Here is an 18892-nt window from a genome sequence, read left to right on the forward strand (position 1 = left end):
CTATATGACAGCAGAGAGGAGTTTCCATACGTATTGCTGAGGGAATAAGAATCTTATCGATCTTCTTTAAAGAACTAACTTCTGCAGAGGGCAGACAGCAGAAGCAAGAACTACAATCCTGCAGCCTGTGGAACAAAAACCACATTCACAGAAACGGAGACAAGATGAAAAATCAGAGGGCTATGTACCAGATGAAGGAACAAGATAAAACCCCAGAAAAACAACTAAATGAAGTGGAGATAGGCAACCTTCCAGAAAAAGAATTCAGAATAATGATAGTGAAGATGATCCAGGACGTCAGAGAAAGAATAGAGGCAAAGATAGAGAAGATGCAAGAAATGTTTAACAAAGACCCAGAAGAATTAAAGAACAAACAAACAGAGATGAACAATACAATAAGTGAAATGACAACTACACTAGAAGGAATCAATAGCAGAATAACTGAGGCAGAAGAACGGATAAGTGACCTGGAAGACAGAATGGTGGAATTCACTGCTGTGGTAACAGAATAAAGAAAAAAGAATGAAAAGAAATGAAGACAGCCTAAGAGACCTCTGGGACAATATTAAGCGCAACAACATTCGCATTATAGGGGTCCAGGAGGAGAAGAGAGAGAGAAAGGACCAGAGAAAATATTTGAAGAGATCATAGTCGAAAACTTCCCTAATATAGGAAATGAAATAGCCACCCAAGTCCGGGAAGCGCAGAGAGTCCCAGGCAGCATAAACCCAAGGAGAACCACGCCGAGACACATGGTAATCAAACTGGCAAAAATTAAAGACAAAGAAAAATTATTGAAAGCAACAAGGGAAAAATGACAAATAACATACAAGGGAACTCCCATAAGGTTAACAGCTGATTTCTCAGCAGAAACTCTACAAGCCAGAAGGGAGTGGCAAGATATACCTAAAGTGATGAAAGGGAAGAAGCTACAACCAAGACTATTCTACCCGGCAAGGATCTCATTCAGATTTGATGGAGAAATCAAAAGCTTTACAGACAAGCAAAAGCTAAGAGAATTCAGCACCACCAAACCAGCTCTACAACAAATGCTAAAGGAACTTCTCTAAGTGGGAAACACAGAGAAGAAAAGGACCTACAAAAACAAACACAAAACAATTAAGAAAATGGTAATAGGAACATACATATCGATAATAACCCTAAATGTGAAGGGATTAAATACTCCAACCAAAAGACACAGGCTTGCTGAATGGATACAAAAACAAGACCCATATATATGCTGTCTACAAGAGACCCACTTTAGACCTAGGGAAACATTCAGACTGAAAGTGAGGGGATGGAAAAAAATATTCCATGAAAATGGAAATCAAAAGAAAGCCGAAGTAGCAACACTCACATCAGATAAAACTGACTTTAAAATAAAGAACGTTACAAGAGACAAGGAAGGACACTACATAATGATCAGGGGTTCAATCCGAGAGGAAGATATAGCAATTATAAATATATCTGCAGCCAACATAGGAGCACCTCAATACATAAGGCAACTGCTAACAGCTATAAAAGAGGAAATCGACAGTAACAAAATAATAGTGGGGGACTATAACACCTCACTTACACCAATGGACAGATCATCCAAAATGAAAATAAATAAGGAAACAGAAGCTTTAAATGACACAATAGGCCAGATACATTTAATTTATATTTATAGGACATTCCATCCAAAAACAGCAAATTACACTTGCTTCTCAAGTGCGCACGGAACTTTTTCCAGGATAGATCACATCTTGGGTCACACATCAAGCCTCAGTATATTTAAGAAAATTGAAATCATATCAAGCATCTTTTCTGACCACAACGCTATGAGATTAGAAATCAATTACAGGGAAAAAAAAAGTAAAACACACAAACACATGGAGGCTAAACAATACGTTACTAAATAACCAAGAGATCACTGAAGAAATCAAAGAGGAAATAAAAAAATACCTAGAGACAAATGACAATGAAAACATGACGATCCAAAACCTATGGGATGCAGCAAAAGCAGTTCTAAGAGGGAAGTTTATAGCTATACAAGCCTACCTTAAGAAACAAGAAAAATCTCAAATAAACAATCTAACCTTACACCTAAAAGAACTAGAAAAAGAAGAACAAACAAAACCCAAAGTTAGCAGAAGGAAAGAAATCATAAAGATCAGAGCAGAAATAAATGAAAGAGAAACAAAGAAAACAATAGCAAAGATCAATAAAACTAAAAGCTGGTTCTTTGAGAAGATAAACAAAGTTGATAAACCATTAGCCAGACTCATCAAGAAAAAGAGGGAGAGGACTCAAATCAATAAAATTAGAAATGAAAGAGGAGAAGTTACAACAGACACCGCAGAAATATAAAGCATCCTAAGAGACCACTACAAGGAGCTCTATGCCAATAAAATGGATAAACTGGAAGAAATGGACAAATTCTTAGAAAGGTATAACCTTCCAAGACTGAACCACAAAGAAATAGAAAATATGAACAGAGCAATCACAAGTAATGAAATTGAAACTGTGATTAAAATCTTCCAACAAACAAAAGTCCAGGACCAGATGGCTTCACAGGTGAATTCTATCAAACATTTAGAGAAGAGCTAACACCCATCCTTCTCAAACTCTTCCAAAAAATTGCATTGGAAGGAACACTCCCAAACTCATTCTATGAGGCCACCATCACCCTGATACCAAAACCAGACAAAGATACTACAAAAAAGGAAAATTACAGACCAATATCACTGATGAATATAGATGCAAAAATCCTCAACAAAATACTAGCAAACAGAATCCAACAACACATGAAAAGGATCATACACCATGACCAAGTGGGATTTATCCCAAGGATGCAAGGATTCTTCAATATACGCAAATCAATTAATGTGATACACCATATTAACAAATTGAAGAATAAAAACCATATGATCATCTCAATAGATGCAGAAAAAGCTTTTGACAAAATTCAACACCCGTTTATGATAAAAACTCTCCAGAAAGTGGGCATAGAGGGAACCTACCTCAACATAATAAAGGCCATATATGACAAACCCACAGCAAACATCATTCTCAATGGTGAAAAACTGAAAGCATTTCCTCTAAGATCAGGAACAAGACAAGGATGTCCACTCTCACTACTATTATTCAACATAGTTTTGGAAGTCCTAGCCACATCAATCAAAGAAGAAAAAGAAATAAAAGGAATCCAAATCGGAAAAGAAGAAGTAAAACTGTCACTGTTTGCAGATGACATGATACTATACATAGAGAATCCTAAAGATGCCACCAGAAAACTACTAGAGCTCATCAATGAATTTGGTAAAGTTGCAGGATACAAACTTCATGCACAGAAATCTCTTGCATTCCTATACACTAATGATGAAAAATCTGAAAGAGAAATTATGGAAACACTCCCATTTACCATTGCAACAAAAAGAATAAAATACCTAGGAATAAACCTACCTAGGGAGACAAAAGACCTGTATGCAGAAAACTATAAGACACTGATGAAAGAAATTAAAGATGATACCAACAGATGGAGAGATATACTATGTTCTTGGATTGGAAGTATCAATATTGTGAAAATGACTATACTACCGAAAGCAATCTACAGATTCAATGCAATCCCTAACAAATTACCAATGGCATTTTTTACGGAACTAGAACAAAAAATCTTAAAATTTGTATGGAGACACAAAAGACCCCGAATAGCCAAAGCAGTCTTGAGGGAAAAAACGGAACTGGAGGAATCAGACTCCCTGACTTTAGACTATAGTATAAAGCTACAGTAATCAAGACAATATGGTACTGGCACAAAAACAGAAACCTAGATCAATGGAACAAGATAGAAAGCCCAGAGATAAACCCGCGCACCTATGGTCAACTAATCTATGACAAAGGAGGCAAGGATATACAATGGAGAAAAGACAGTCTCTTCAATAAGTGTTGCTGGGAAAACTGGACAGCTACATGTAAAAGAATGAAATTAGAACACTCCCTAACACCATACACAAAAATAAACTCAAAATGGATTACAGACCTAAATGTAAGACCGGGCACTATAAAACTCTTAGAGGAAGACATAGGAGAACACACTTTGACATAAATCACAACAAGATCTTTTTTGATCCACCTCCTAGAGTAATGGAAATAAAAACAAAAATAAACAAATGGGACCTAATGAGACTTCAAAGCTTTCGCACAGCAAAGGAAACCATAAACAAGAAGAAAAGACAACCCTCAGAATGGGAGAAAATATTTGCAAACGAATCAACAGACAAAGGATTAATCTCCAAAATATATAAACAGCTCATGCAGCTCAATATTAAAAAAACAAACAACCCAATCCAAAAATGGGCAGAAGAGCTAAATAGACATTTCTCCAAAGAAGACATACAGATGGACCACAGGCACATGAAAAGATGCTCAACATCACTAATCATTAGAGAAATGCAAATCAAAACTACAATGAGGTATCACCTCACACCAGTTACAATGGGCATCATCAGAAAATCTACAAACAACAAATGCTGGAGAGGGTGTGGAGAAAAGGGAACCCTCTTGCACTGTTGGTGGGAATGTAAATTGATACAGCCACTATGGAGAACAGTATGGAGGTTCCTTAAAAAACTAAAAACAGAATTAGCATATGACCCAGCAGTCCCACTACTGGGCATATACCCAGAGAAAACCGTAATCCAAAAAGACACATGCACCCCAATGTTCATTGCAGCACTATTTACAATAGCCAGGTCATGGAAGCAACCTAAATGCCCATCGACCGACGAATGGATAAAGAAGATGTGGTACATATATACAATGGAATATTACTCAGCCATAAAAAGGAACGAAATTGGGTCATTTGTTGAGACGTGGATGGATCTAGAGACTGTCATACAGAGTGAAGTAAGTCAGAAAGAGAAAAACAAATATTGTATATTAACGCATATATGTGGAATCTAGAAAAATGGTACAGATGAACCGGTTTGCAGGGCAGAGATTGAGACACAATGTAGAGAACAAATGTATGGACACCAAGCGGGGAAAGCGGCGGGGGCGTGGGGTTGGGGTTTTGATGAATTGGGCGATTGGGGTTGACATGTATACACTGATGTGTATAAAATTGATGACTAATAAGAACCTGCTGTATAAACAAACAAACAAAAAAAGAGTGATTTCATGGGGGAATAAACCTGGTGAAAGGGTAAGCAAAGATGGAAACTTTTGTTTTATTTTGATTTATTACTTATTTTCACTAATTTAATTTACTACTTAATTCATTTGAATTCATTTCTACCATTTATTCTTTTTCCTTTTAGTTTGCATTTGTGATTTTTTCCCAGTTTTTTGTATTGTGGCAAAATATACATAAAATTTACTCTTAACCATTTTTAAGTGTACACAGTCCAGTGGTATTAAACATATTTATAATGTTTAACTACCATCTCCATCATCCATTTCTAGAACTCCTTTCATGTTTGTAAAACTAAAACTCTATACCTATTAACAACTCCCCATTCTCCCTCTCCCTAGCCCCTGACAACCGTCCTTCTACTTTCTGTCTTCATTATTTTGACTACTCTATCTCATACAAGTGGAACCACACAGTATTTGTCTTTTTGTGTGTCTTATTTCACTCAGCATAATGTCCCCAGGTTCATACATGTTGTAGCACATGTCAGAATTTCCTTCCTTGTTAAGGCTGAATAATATTATATTTTTTGTATACACCCATTTTGTGTATCCATTCATCTGTTAATGGACACTGGGGCTGCTTCTACATATTAACTATTGTGAATAATTTTAACACTTATTCATATTAAAACAAAACTCTTTTAGAAGTAGCATTTTCCAAGTTGTTTGATGCCACATTCCTATCAGTAAAATGTTTGACCAGATACTACACAGCCACTTCCCACATGGACAGACCACATGGGTCAGGATAAGTGCACAGGCACATATTCAGTATCTTCCCTCTGCAAATAAAGCTTCTGGTCTTTGCCTGCTGACAGCTCTGCAGCAGCCCTCTCCAAACTGCGGCGGGGTCGTCCACAAGAGTCATGGCTTCCGCCATGCATTAATTCCTGAGGGTCTCGTCTCCTTGGAGGATATTCAATCCAGTTAATATGCATGTACCCTCTCTTACCAATTCAGAACACCTGCACTTGAGATGCTTACTAGAAAACACAGCTTCAGACTCTGCTGCCACTCTAATACTGGATTTGTGCTCTTAGAAATGATGTCGCCATTCATGTGGTTCTTCTATGGTGACATAAGCAGCATGTGCAAATGATGCCCAAAACAAATGGGCCAAATTTCCTAGGCACCCCTAAGTTCATCTGTTTGACAACAAAAAATGTACCCAAGAAGATGTAAGGCCAGGATTATATTCACTTACAAAGGTATCAACCTTCACTGTTGTAAAAAATCCTCTTCCCCAAGTAAATCAATGAAGTTAGAACACTCCCTCACACCATGCACAAAAATCAATTCAAAATGGCTTAAAGACTTAAATATAAGACATAACACCATAAAACTCCTAGAAGAGAACATAGGCAAAACATTCTCTGACATAAATTGTAGCAATATTTTCTTAGGTCAGTCTTCCTAGGTAAAAGAAATAAAAGCAAAAATAAACAAATGTGATCTAATCAAACTTATAAACTTTTGCACAGCAAAGGAAACCATCAACAAAATGAAAAGACAACCTACAGGCTGGGAGGAAATATTTGCAAATGATGCAACCGACAAGAGATTAATCTCCAAAATATATAAACAGCTCGTACAACTCACTATCAAAAAAGCAAACAACTCAATTGAAAAATGGGCAGAAGACCTAAAGAGACATTTCTCCAAAGAAGACATACAGATGGCCAACAGGCATATGAAAAGATGCTCAACATTGCTAATTATCAGAGAAATTCAAATCCAAACTACCTCACAGCAGTCAGAATGGCTATCATCAAAAAGTCTACAAATAATAAATGCTGGAGAGGGTGTGAAGAAAAGGGAACCCCCCTACACTATTGGTGGGAATGTAAATTGGTGCAGCCACTATAGAAAACAGTGTGGATGGTCCTTAAAAAATAAACATAGAGTTACCATATGATCCAGCAATCCCACTCCTCGGCATATACCCAGAAAAGACAAAAACTCTAATTCAAAAAGATACACTTACCCCTATATTCACAGCAGCACTATTTACAATAGCCAAGACATGGAAGCGACCTAAGTGTCCATCAACAGACACATGAATAAAGAAGATGTAACACACACACACACACACACACACACACACACACACACACACACTGGAATATTACTCAGCCATAAAAAAGATTGAAACAATGTCATTTGCAGCAACATGGTTGGATGTAGAGAGATACCACTTATATGTGGAATCTAAAAAAATAGTACAAATGAACTTATTTACAAAACAGAAACAGACTCACAGACAGAAAACAAATGTATGGTTACCAAAGGGGAAGGGGGGAGGAGGAGGGAAAAATTAGGAGTATGGGATTAACAGATTCACACTACCATGTATAAAATAGATAAATAATAGGGATTTACTGTACAGCATAGGGAACTATTCAACATCTCATGATAAGCTATGATGGAAAAGAATTTAAAAAAGGAAATATATATATATGAATCATTTTGCTGTACTCCTGAAACTAACACAGTATTGTAAATCAACTACACTTCAAAAGCAAAGAAAAAACAAATCCTCTTCCATATTAACTCTGTTTCTAATGAAGACATACAAAGATACTCTGTATCCTAACTCAAGAAATATGAACTGAGTTGGGAATGATGAAAGCCTCCACAGTCTTATAAAACCATGAAAGATACAGATGAGGCAAATGTGACCTTACTTAACAAATCCCAGAGTCCTAAGGTTAGACGATACCCACTGAGGCTAAAGAGATGTGAGTTGAAAATGCAAAGAATGATACCGTAGGAGCCTGATTTTTTTTCATGCATAAAGGAATTTTCCTCTCATTTTTCTTCACTTAGATACCAAAGTTTCTTCCATTTCAGAAGAGCACTATTGTTTTTATTATTTCTCCCAAAGTCTCTCCAAAACTACTTGTTAGTTTTATTTGAATTTAATTACCTATAATCACAGGCTGTGTGCTCGGCTTTCACACAAAACAGAACAAATACCTGCAGTTCCCGGTTGTGATTCTCACAGAGTAACTGAAGAAATCTCAGAATCGGCTGCATGATGGCAATGGCAGGGCTCACTGTTACTTCCTCCGCAGACTTTTCCTCAGCGTTTCCCGCTTCTGATCCTGTGCACATGATGTCTATTTCTGGATCCATTTCTCTTCTGTATGCACAGTATGCTTTGGATGTTGCCGAAGAAGCTTCTGTTAATTGCCCTTTCATTCCGTCTTTTAAATGTAATGATGAATCTCTTACTGAAAATAAAGCAGTAGTCTTATATTTATGAATTAACTTCCTTTTGCTAATTAAAAAAAAAAGACAGTTACCCAAATTCTCTAACAATTGAATTTAAAATCACCTGACAAGAGGTGCAAGAATTTCCCAAAAAGAATCTGAGGTAGCAACTAAAAAATTAACTTTGCACTGGGATATTAAAAAAAAGATCTTAACGCTTAGCCAATTTTAGAAGGGCTCCTGTCTTTCTGATAAATATAAAATGTCAGAGTTCTTGAATACGAGAAGGTGGGAACATAGGGCAAATTTCAAAAATGTTAATATTTAGATGATTTGTATTTACTACACTGATGACTTTGTTATTCCAAATACCAAAAATCTTTCATAGAGTTTAGTGCTATAATTCCTGTGCTTACAGTTTAAATTTCATGAACATTCAGAAGGTTTGGGCAGTTGTCCTTTACCATAAATTTCACGATGAAATCAAACATTTTCAAGTCACTTGTTGCTTTGCACTGATAACTCCTTGCTTGAGCTTGGCCCTACAGAGCTGTTTCAAGGTCAACCCCATGACCACAATAATTCAAGGATGGAGTTCCATAAACAGAGTCACAGCTGGAATAATTAGACTAAGACAAGTGAGATGACAAACATAAGAGAGACCTAAAAACTGTGTTACCCCTCTTTTCTCTCACTCTATTCTCCCAAATACTCAACTATTTCTTTACCTCTCATTCGTGGGCCAGATGTCATCAATTCGTTGTCATCATCCCTTTTTTTGTTACCTAAGTCTATGGTATTAACTGTCACTGTTGATCTTATCTCTTTCTGAGCAGCCTTCATTCGGTCATAGAGAACTTTGAAGAATTTTTCTGACTTTTTTTGTTCATGCAACTGCTGGTAGAAGGAATACTGCAAGAAAACATATTTTAAGACATCTATACCGAAGGGGAGAAAATAATGTTTTTACATTTGAAATAAACATAAGCATTATGGATAAAAGTCTATATTTAATGTGCTGCCCATGATTATTTCATAAACTGACAGCTTTGCTAGTCTCCTGCACTATTTACTGTGTCCTAATAATAGCTTGTATTTGCTTAGCACTTTCCACTAAAATCCAACATAATTTCATGTTATTGAATTCATCTTTACTGATTATTTGTTTTAAAATTTTACAAAGGTACTGTAAGAAGTGGTATGCAAAGAGCTCTTTGATTTTTATATTATTATGAAGTCATGTTTTGATTCAACACATATTTATTGAGGGCCTACTACGTGCCGGGTCCCATGCTATGAAGGGATAGAACAAACAGGGAAAACAACTACAGTCTCTGCCCTTGTGACTTTGTAATCTAGCATGGAAAACAACCACTAGTCTGATGGTAAATGTGAGTCTACAAAGAGTTATTTTTCTCTTTGTCTAAATTATAGTACATTTAATTTAGAATGTGTTACCATGGCAGCCTCACTCACAGGAACCCACTGATAAGTAGGCACTAAATTCTTTTGGTACTTTATTAGATACGTTGCTTTGCATGGGGTCTAGGGCAAGCCCACCATAAAATGTATAAAGTGAATTCTGCTTTAGAGTAAATAATGATGTAGAAAGGATTCAACGCCCAAAGTATGATACAACATATCTCACTGAGAGGTGGAAATACTGAAACTTGAGAATATCTGCCCTAATCATGGTGTGCTTAATGACTTCAGGAAGTAACCAAAGAGGTAGGAGATGGGAAAGGTGATACACTCCAGAGAAGTCAGGATTCACACTGGGTGGGGAAATTGTAAGTTATTAAGACTAAAACCTTGGAATAGATGCAACACAAACAAGAGAAAGTAATAAAAAAATTAATAAAGATAATAATTCCAGGAACTGTACTGATAAAAATGAGTTATATAACCTTGATGAGAGACAATGGGAAGAAAACATCTGAAGAAATAATGACTTCCAGATCAACTAGAATTGACCATAATCCAATATATCTAAACAGTCAATTTTGGGGAGTTTGGCTCCTGCAGATATGCTTTGCTGAGAGAATGCCTGAAACCATGACTCATAGGTCCTGGAACATATAGGTGAGGCTCTAATGACATCAGGCCTTGCAATGGATGCCTGTCCTGCAACTTGTGATGTGGGCGGTGCATATTCTCAAAGTGTTTCATGAAGTCTTACAAGTTGGCTTCATACCTACAAGGGGGAAGCTCTAAGCATAGGGCTAGCAACAACTCAAGAAAGCAGGCCCAAAAGCCACAGTAACCATGGCAACCACAGTGAAACAGTCAAGCTGCTTCTGTTAATCCAAAGGATAAATTCAGCATTCAGAGACCTCTATGGTCCCATAAATTAAGCTGATGCTTGAACCCTAATATTTTCAATATAATGGGGTTAGAAGGTAGAAAGAGATTCTTATATATTAATGAGGAAGTTATAGAGTTTTGTGGTTCTATTAAAACAAAGTTTTATAATTTATGTTGTTCCTTGACATATATTATCTCATTGATTCTTTCAGTACAACTGTGTGATGAACACGGTATTCTTATTTCCATTCTGTAGATCAATAAGATATGGTTTGGTGAATGTAAACGACTTGCCCAATATTATATAAGTAGTAAGTGGGTAGAGCTAGGATTTAAATCCAGATTCTCTGACTCTAAATCACTAAATTTATAAAATAACCCCTTAAACTCAAAATAACAGATGACTTACATAGACTTTTAAAAACCAGGGCTCTATAAAGCTGAACAGTATGATTTTAATAAAGATAAATAGTATGTTTTTTATATGTGTATATAATCTCAACAGGTAGCATAACGATTGACCTCACAAAAGATGTGGGCTTTGACTGGGGAAGCACCTCCATGAGTTTCAGAGTATAAGAGGAAACTCTAAGGTTTTGGGGGGAGCCACGGGTGATAGATAAACAGATCTATGTGACAGAGGAAGGACCTTCCCCCCAAGAAGGGGGTGGGCGAGACTAGAAATGAGAGGACAGAGAAGAGAAATGAAGTGAGGAACCAGAGAGATGAAGTAAGACCAGGGTGTGATGCAGGGTGATCAGTCAATGAAACTTCTTAGGAGTGAGGCGGTAGAAGGATATTTTAGAAAGGAGATGTTTGTAGTGGTTAAGAGCACAGACTCTGGAGCCAGTCTGCACGGGTTCCAATCCTAGCTTGATCTCTAACTAGCTATGTGAGTTCAGGTATATCTCAGATTCTTCTTCGCTAAGATGAGATGAGACAGGACACAAGTTCCTGCACAGCTTGTTTGTGAGGATTAACCAAGTTATTACACAGAAAGCACCAAGAATAGCACTTGGCGGAGGTATTATTTTCATTGTCGCTATTATTAGCATGCAATTTGAAATTGTAATCTAACCACCTCCTCTATCCTCCCCCTCAACCATTCTCTAGTAAAGTAGATTAAACATATAAATTGATTTATGTAGCTAGGAGGATAGAAATTAAGGAAGGGGATCAGATTCCTACCCCAGTACTACAGAAGCTGCGTGCCAAGACAGCCCATGAACTAATAAGAGAGCAAGACATTAGTGGCCAGCGAGACTATGAGAATGTAACCCCTCCTGGATTTTGGCAGAAGTCTTGGGGAGGGCACGGATTCAAGCTGACCTCAACTAGACCTCTTAGGGCCAGGAGCACACAGTTGACATCTGGGTTACACAATGATGTAGGTAAGTGAGAAACCCGAATAGTGTAAGGCTGGTAAATGAGACTGTCATAACCCATCTTAAAAGAAGGTTTTCTTATACAAAAATCATTGAATGCTATCCACATCAACAAATATTTGTTGAACGGCTATAGAGCACCATTGATATAAAGAACAAGACATGATCCCCTACTTTAAAGAAGATGACATTTAACTGGAGAGACAGGATGTCATATAAATAACAACCAAAGCTGCACAGGCAAAGTGCCAAGTGAGCATCAAAGAAACAAATGTTATGGGAGCTCAGATGAAGGACTGGTCCCAAAGGCCCCAACCAGACAGGGAAGACTTTGTGAATGAGGTAGAATTTGATTCGGACCATTCATTCATAGAGCCATTCACTCCTGAACATTTATTGAATCCCTAGGCTGGGCCAGCCATGGTGCCAGACACAAGGGATGCAAAGACGGAAAACATGTGGTCAACCTCAACCTCTAAGGAATCACAGTTTACTAGACAGAGCCTGATGAACTCATGAAGAGGCACAATAAAGTGGTAGAAATGCTACTGAAGATGTCTGCAGGATAGAGCAGAAGCGTACAGTTCCTAGTGGACAATTCTGCCCAGTGGGACATAGGATCAGAAAAGGCTTCCAAAAGAAGTTCATGAGTTGAGTCCTCGAAGAGGAGAAAGTGACATGAGAAATGGCACAACACATCTAAGGAACTACAAGGGCTTAGTATAGCTGGTGCACAAGAGGGAGGATGGGGGAGAGGAGAGACGGAATAAGAAAGGAAAGATGGAAAACTTGAAGAGATTAGATCACGAAGGATCTTACGGACTATGGTAGAGTTTGCCTTTATAGGGAAAGTGACTGATTTTAAGCAGGAGAATAACGTGTGTTTTGGAGAGATAGCTTTAGAGGTAACATGATTTTTTTTTTTTTTTTTAGTGTTTAATTAGATGTGGCTTCTACTTGCCATGAAGAGGGGAAAATGGATTCTGGATTTTCCAATTAGTTTAGGTGTGGGGGGAGTCCAGGCACAGCTTGGCAGGAATTTCAAAGTGAAACGCGTGCCTTCTGGAAGCAGTGGTCTGATCCTGCATGCAAGTGAGCACACTGCTCACTGGAGCAGAGCCCCGAATAGATGAACGACGACTCTCAAGTCACCCCTCCTGAGGCGAACGAGCAAACAGAATGAAGAAGGTTCTTCTCTCCCCACACCAGTGAAAGCTGGGAGAGGCAGCAGGGTAACGAGCATTGGGAGATTTGGGGCAAAAGCGAAAGGGAGAGTTCTGAGCTTCTGAAAAAGCATCTGAGATGGGTGGTGAACCATGTTATGGGAACTTGTTTTAATGCCAAATACTGTGCGAGGAGTTTATATATATTACCTCATTTAATTAATGCACTTAATTCTTTTTCTTCTACATTTAATTCTTTGATGAGTCAAAATGTTGTCCTAATTTGCTGAAAGTAAGCCTAAAATTTCCCTAAGCAAACCAGAATTTCTGGTATCATGTTAGAAAGGATGCTGCTAAGAAATGTTCTGCTTCACCGAATAATTTGTGAAGCTCTGTAGTTACTGCAGCAAATCAAATAAATATAAAAGGAAAGTGTGGTTGTTTTTGGGTGGGGGGATAGTCATGAGAAGCTTAACGAAAAAACATTACTTTCCCTGGGTTTCTATAACAAGTAAATAAGAAATACAAAATAACAAAATGTAACAAATGGTCATGACGGTAAGCAGGTACCTGAGTTTGTGTATTTCCTCCTTCAAGCAAGGCAATGCCAAGTAAAATGCCTTCCGAAAAAATTCTGTCATTTTTGGTGTTCACTATAACATCGATGACAAGTTCAGATGCACCTTCTTTATCCAGCAGACACTGAATATCTGACATGGATATCCCCATCTTATCTGAATCTTGTCCAGAAAAGCTTCCTGTGATTAGGAAAAACAAATAAATAAACCTTTGTCAGAAGGCAAGATTAATTCTAATGTTCAAATCCATTATTTTATGAACCCAAAATTGTGCAAAGGTTTTTAATAGTGCTTTTTAAATTTATTTTTCCAGTTTTATTGAGATATAACATTGTATATCAATGATATATAACATTGTGTACGTTTAAGGTGTACGACATAATGCTTTGATATATGATATACTGCAAAATGATCACGACAATAAAATTAAATTCATCAGCTCATATAGTTAATTTATTTTCCTTGTGATGAGAACTTTTAGGATCTATTCTCTTAGCAACTTTCAAATATGCAGTACAGTATTGTTAACTATAGTCATCGTGTTGTATATTACATCTCCTGGATTTATTTATTTTATAGCTGGAAGTTTGTTCCTGTTGACCCCTTTCCCTTGATTCCCCTACTCCCCACTCCCTGCCTCTGGCAAGCACAAATCTGATGCCTGTGTCTAGGAGTTTGGTGTTTTTAGATTACATATGTAAGCGATAGCATGTGGCGCCTGTCTTTGTCTGACTTAGTTCACTTTAGCATAACGCCCTTGAGGTCCATCCTAGTTGGCGCAAATGGCAGGATCTTCTTATTTTTGCTATGGCTGATAATAGTGCTCTTTAAATGATTTTTATATTTGTGCTACGTTAAATAAAATACTAGAGTAGCACCGCATGCAGACATGCTCTAAAAATCCGAAAATGAGGAAAAAATGATAAGTCTTGCCTCCTCCTTGTGCAGATTTGCAGTAGGCTCCAGAGAGGTGTCCGTTCATACAGACACCATAATCGCCTCTAAAGTACCGATTCAGGAGTATTTTTCTTAATGTAGTACCCTAATAAAAAGGATAAGAAAAGTGTTAGTTATTGTTTCTTTTTCTAGCAAAAGAAAAAATATCAATACATTAAAGTGCCACTTAAAATGCATTTTATCAATGATTTGAGACATGGAAAAAGTAACTTTATACTGCATAATATTTTCTGAGGCAAATATTTCCCAAGAAAATAACAATAGTTTCGCTTCTCCCAGAAATAAAGAATAAAATATAGTATGTTCAATGGACTGTACTAGGAAAATCACAAACACTATACATTTTAAATTGTTTCAAAAGTGTTGGTAAGAATATTTATGGTGGCTAAAGAAAACACAGATTAATAAATACCTTAAGAATTGGAAAGAAAAAGCCTTAGTTAGAGGGGCTCAGTAAAAAGAGCTAGAAAAGTGGTGGGTATACAGCAGGTGCTCAAAAAATTAAGCTTGATCAGACAAAGAGAACTATATTTAAACTCCAAGCGCCTTATTCCGAAGACAGTGGACAAAAGACAGTGTATCAAACATGTAATTCAAAAATTCCTAAATCTTCAATTTTGTACGGATTACAAGACATTTTTTAAATAGTATATTTTGCAATATAGTTGCTTGCATGTACATAAGAAATATAGATAACTCCAAATCTTCCAGTTTACTGGTTATTATTTGAAGAGACGAGAGTAATTTTTAAAGTATTATTTAAAGACTGTATGTTTAAACTATTTAAATTAACACCACAACTGCCAAGGTAAGGAAATTGTGGTCCAAGAGCTTATGTAATTGGCTGCAGATCGTGCGGCTAACAGGTGATGGAGTAAGACCTGAACTCAACTCTTTTTTTTAATAAATTTATTTATTTATTTATTTCTGGCTGTGTTGGGTCTTCGTTTCTGTGCGAGGGCTTTCTCTAGTTGTGGCAAGCGGGGGCCACCCTTCATCACGGTGCACGAGCCTCTCACCATCGCGGCCTCTCTTGTTGCGGAGCACAGGCTCCAGACGCGCAGGCTCAGTAGCTGTGGCTCACGGGCCCAGGTGCTCCGCAGCATGTGGGATCTTCCCAGACCAGGGCTCGAACCCGTGTCCCCTGCATTGGCAGGCGGACTCTCAACCACTGCGCCACCAGGGAAGCCCTGAACTCAACTCTTGATGGCAAAACCCAGCCACTTCCCCGTGCTGCATTGCACGCCCCCTCCCCAGCATGCCTCCCTTTTATGCTGAGACAGGTGGCTCTCATTGCTCCTTCTCTCTCTCTTGCTTTGGTTGTCCTTGTTTCTCCAGCCCTTCACCTTTTGTCCTCAGCTCTTCTCCCCTCAGCTTCCTTCTCCCCGTCAGCAACTTCATCTGACCCTTGCTTGCACAATCACCTGTGCAGGTCTCACTGCCAAGTGTGTTTCCTCCAGCCTTGACCTTGTTTTCCTGAGCCTCTCTTCCTGTTTCCACTTACATTTCCTTATCTACATCTGGAGAGTCTACAGGCACCTCAAACTCAACTTCTCAGAAGGGAATATTCCTTCTCTCTTAAACCTGTTTCCCTCTCAAACTGAAGAAATTCAATTTATTTCAAGGAGATCACATCGTTCTGGTCTTTTAGGCTCCAAACTTAAGGGATCATCTATTAACCACCACCCCCCAACTTGACAATGATTTGTGAAATCCCACCTATTCTACTTTTTCAACGGTTGCTTCCAAAAGTGTCTTCACACATTATGTTATAACCAAACTGAACTATGTGATGATTCCTCGACCACAGTTTTCTAAGTCTTTCTCTTTGTTCACATCATATTCTCTGTCTGAAAAGCTCTTCTTCTGCTTGTTTACGGACATGTCCTATCTTCCCTCCATTCTACAAATATTCGTTAGGTACCAAGTGTGTTTTAGGCACTATCTTAAGTGAATAAGATATAACCCTCCCCTCAAAGAATTTGCAATACCATTGGTTCCATGATAGAGATGTATACTAAGCCCCATGGAAGCACTTAAGGGAAAACAGCTGATTTGGAAGAGGCTTTACATGGCAAACCTCCCCTGCTAATCCAGACGATCATCCCAGCAAAGCTGCCTCGTGCACAGTGTGGAACAAATATGTATGTCCTAAATGTCACAGTGCCAAGAATTTCAACAGGCACCCAGAGCCTTATAGCAACTTTCATTTATTGACACTTAAATGTTTTAGAACACAGACATTTATTATTGCCTCCTATTTCATGTTTTCTTCCTCTAAGACTTTTTCACATAAGGGTGTTGTGAGTAAAGGTGATGATCAGTCTTGGAAGAGAGAGATAGTGAGGTGTTAAGAGCTCATTCTACCAGTGAAGAGAACTCAACTCACCCCTGTCAAACCAAAGTAGGGCACTTAGAGAAGACATAAGAAATGAAAATTTCTTTTTTTCTTTTAAAAGAAAGCCTTTTGAGTGAATTAATTTCATCTGGCCAAAGAAGCATCCTTCCAACAGGGGAGGAAAAACAAAATAAGACATTTCTTTGGAATCAAATGGGCTTTTACTGTGTATCTCATTACAGCAGAAGGAGATGCTACGAGAGACCTTTTTAGACCCGTCAATTATAAGGCTGAGGTTGTATGTTGGGGAGAAAGACATGAGAACCCATTGACTGAAGTACTTAATTTCTTTAAAGGGCACCTCAGTTTGCTGCACTAATCATGGTTCTCACCTCTACACACGAATGGATTGCTTCTCACTCTAACACGGTAACATACAGTTGGCCCAGCTGTAATAAGTAAAACTGACAAACGTGAAAACACAGGACTGTTTTTCTTGGAATGGCACAAGTCAGTGTCACTGTCTGGAAGAGAACCTGTTGTGAGTGGAACCCCAGGTCCATGTGAATGAGCTCCCTTTTTATTCTCTGTAAGAGCCTTTTAACCACATTAATCCAAGAACTCAACCAAGAGATAGAAAAGCAATAGTTTAAAGGATAAATATTACAGAAAGCTACACTTTACCTTCTGTTTTTAAAAATGCTCTTTATATTGCTAGAAGAATAAAGCTGCTCAAAACCAATCAGACAGTGGAGGTGTTTCATATCAAATTAAAATAAGCACCATACTTGCCATCATTTCCAAATTCTTTTCAGGCAGATGAAATCACAGGTGCTTATCAGATTCATAAACATCTAAATCAAATGAGCAACACTCTTCTTATCTACTTCCGGCCTGGTCAGAAGCATATATTTTCTAACTATGTGACATTCAGAATGCCACCGAAAGGAGATGGGGGCTCCCTATATCTCTGTTCTCAACTCTGGAGCCACACTGCCAGCATTTCAATCCCCTCCATGCCACATACTAACTGGAATATCTTAAGTTACTTCACTACCCTGTGTCCAGTCCCATAATTGTCAAATGGAATGATCGTAACACTTACTCTCAGAGGGCTTCAGTGATGATTAAATCGGGGAAAATATGTAAAGTACTTAGAACAGTTCCCAGCACATAGTAAGTGCCATATAAGTTGTGTATAATTGATGCTGTTGTTGCTAGTATTAATATTATTCAGATCACAGAACAGTTTACAGTTGACAAGGTGATTTTGTACATACTTTCTCACTTTATACCAAACCATCCCACATACTAAGAAAATGGCAAAAATAATAAATGATAAACTACTTGAAAATCCTCATTTGTCCACTATTTTAATTAGTCCTTGGAATTATATACTTGTGAGCTAATGGACCCGGGGCTCACAATGGACCTTCCAACTTCAACTAGGTAGAAAAAAATTCTACATTGGTTCAAACTCCATAGTTTTCAAAAAAGGCAAACTTTGGTGCTAAACATGAATGAAGAATGGGCAGAGATGGAACAGGATTCTGTTCTGTTTGTCTTAATCGTCCTCATTTAAGATTGGAAAACTTTAGATATTGCCACATCACAAGTTTAGCAGAACTAATTCCTGTTGTCAAATACTGAGTTCTGACTTGAGGCATGGGAGGCAAGTATTACGTCCCAACCTGTCTTGGCCTTACAGTGGTGACAGCTCAGAGGCAAGTCATTTACACAAATTCCTTTAACTCAAATAAAAGTAATTGTGGAGCCATG

At 37.8% G+C, this 18892-nt stretch overlaps 1 protein-coding gene across 3 annotated transcripts in view; it reads right to left on the reverse strand.

Moving 5' to 3' along the window:
- The window catches only part of ITPR2 (inositol 1,4,5-trisphosphate receptor type 2), a 524960-nt gene that overhangs the window by 154410 nt on the left and 351658 nt on the right, over positions 1 to 18892 (reverse strand). For all 3 annotated transcript variants that reach the window (XM_036864824.1, XM_036864825.1, XM_036864826.1), the window contains exons 38-41: positions 14752 to 14860; positions 13811 to 13998; positions 9117 to 9300; positions 8152 to 8408 (exon numbers count right to left, since the gene is read on the reverse strand). In XM_036864824.1, the coding sequence (XP_036720719.1) occupies positions 8152 to 8408; positions 9117 to 9300; positions 13811 to 13998; positions 14752 to 14860 (738 nt within the window). The remainder of the gene's footprint in view (positions 1 to 8151; positions 8409 to 9116; positions 9301 to 13810; positions 13999 to 14751; positions 14861 to 18892) is intronic.

The sequence above is a fragment of the Balaenoptera musculus genome, chromosome 10 (genome assembly GCF_009873245.2).
Source record: "Balaenoptera musculus isolate JJ_BM4_2016_0621 chromosome 10, mBalMus1.pri.v3, whole genome shotgun sequence".
In the NCBI taxonomy this organism is placed as follows: domain Eukaryota; kingdom Metazoa; phylum Chordata; class Mammalia; order Artiodactyla; family Balaenopteridae; genus Balaenoptera; species Balaenoptera musculus.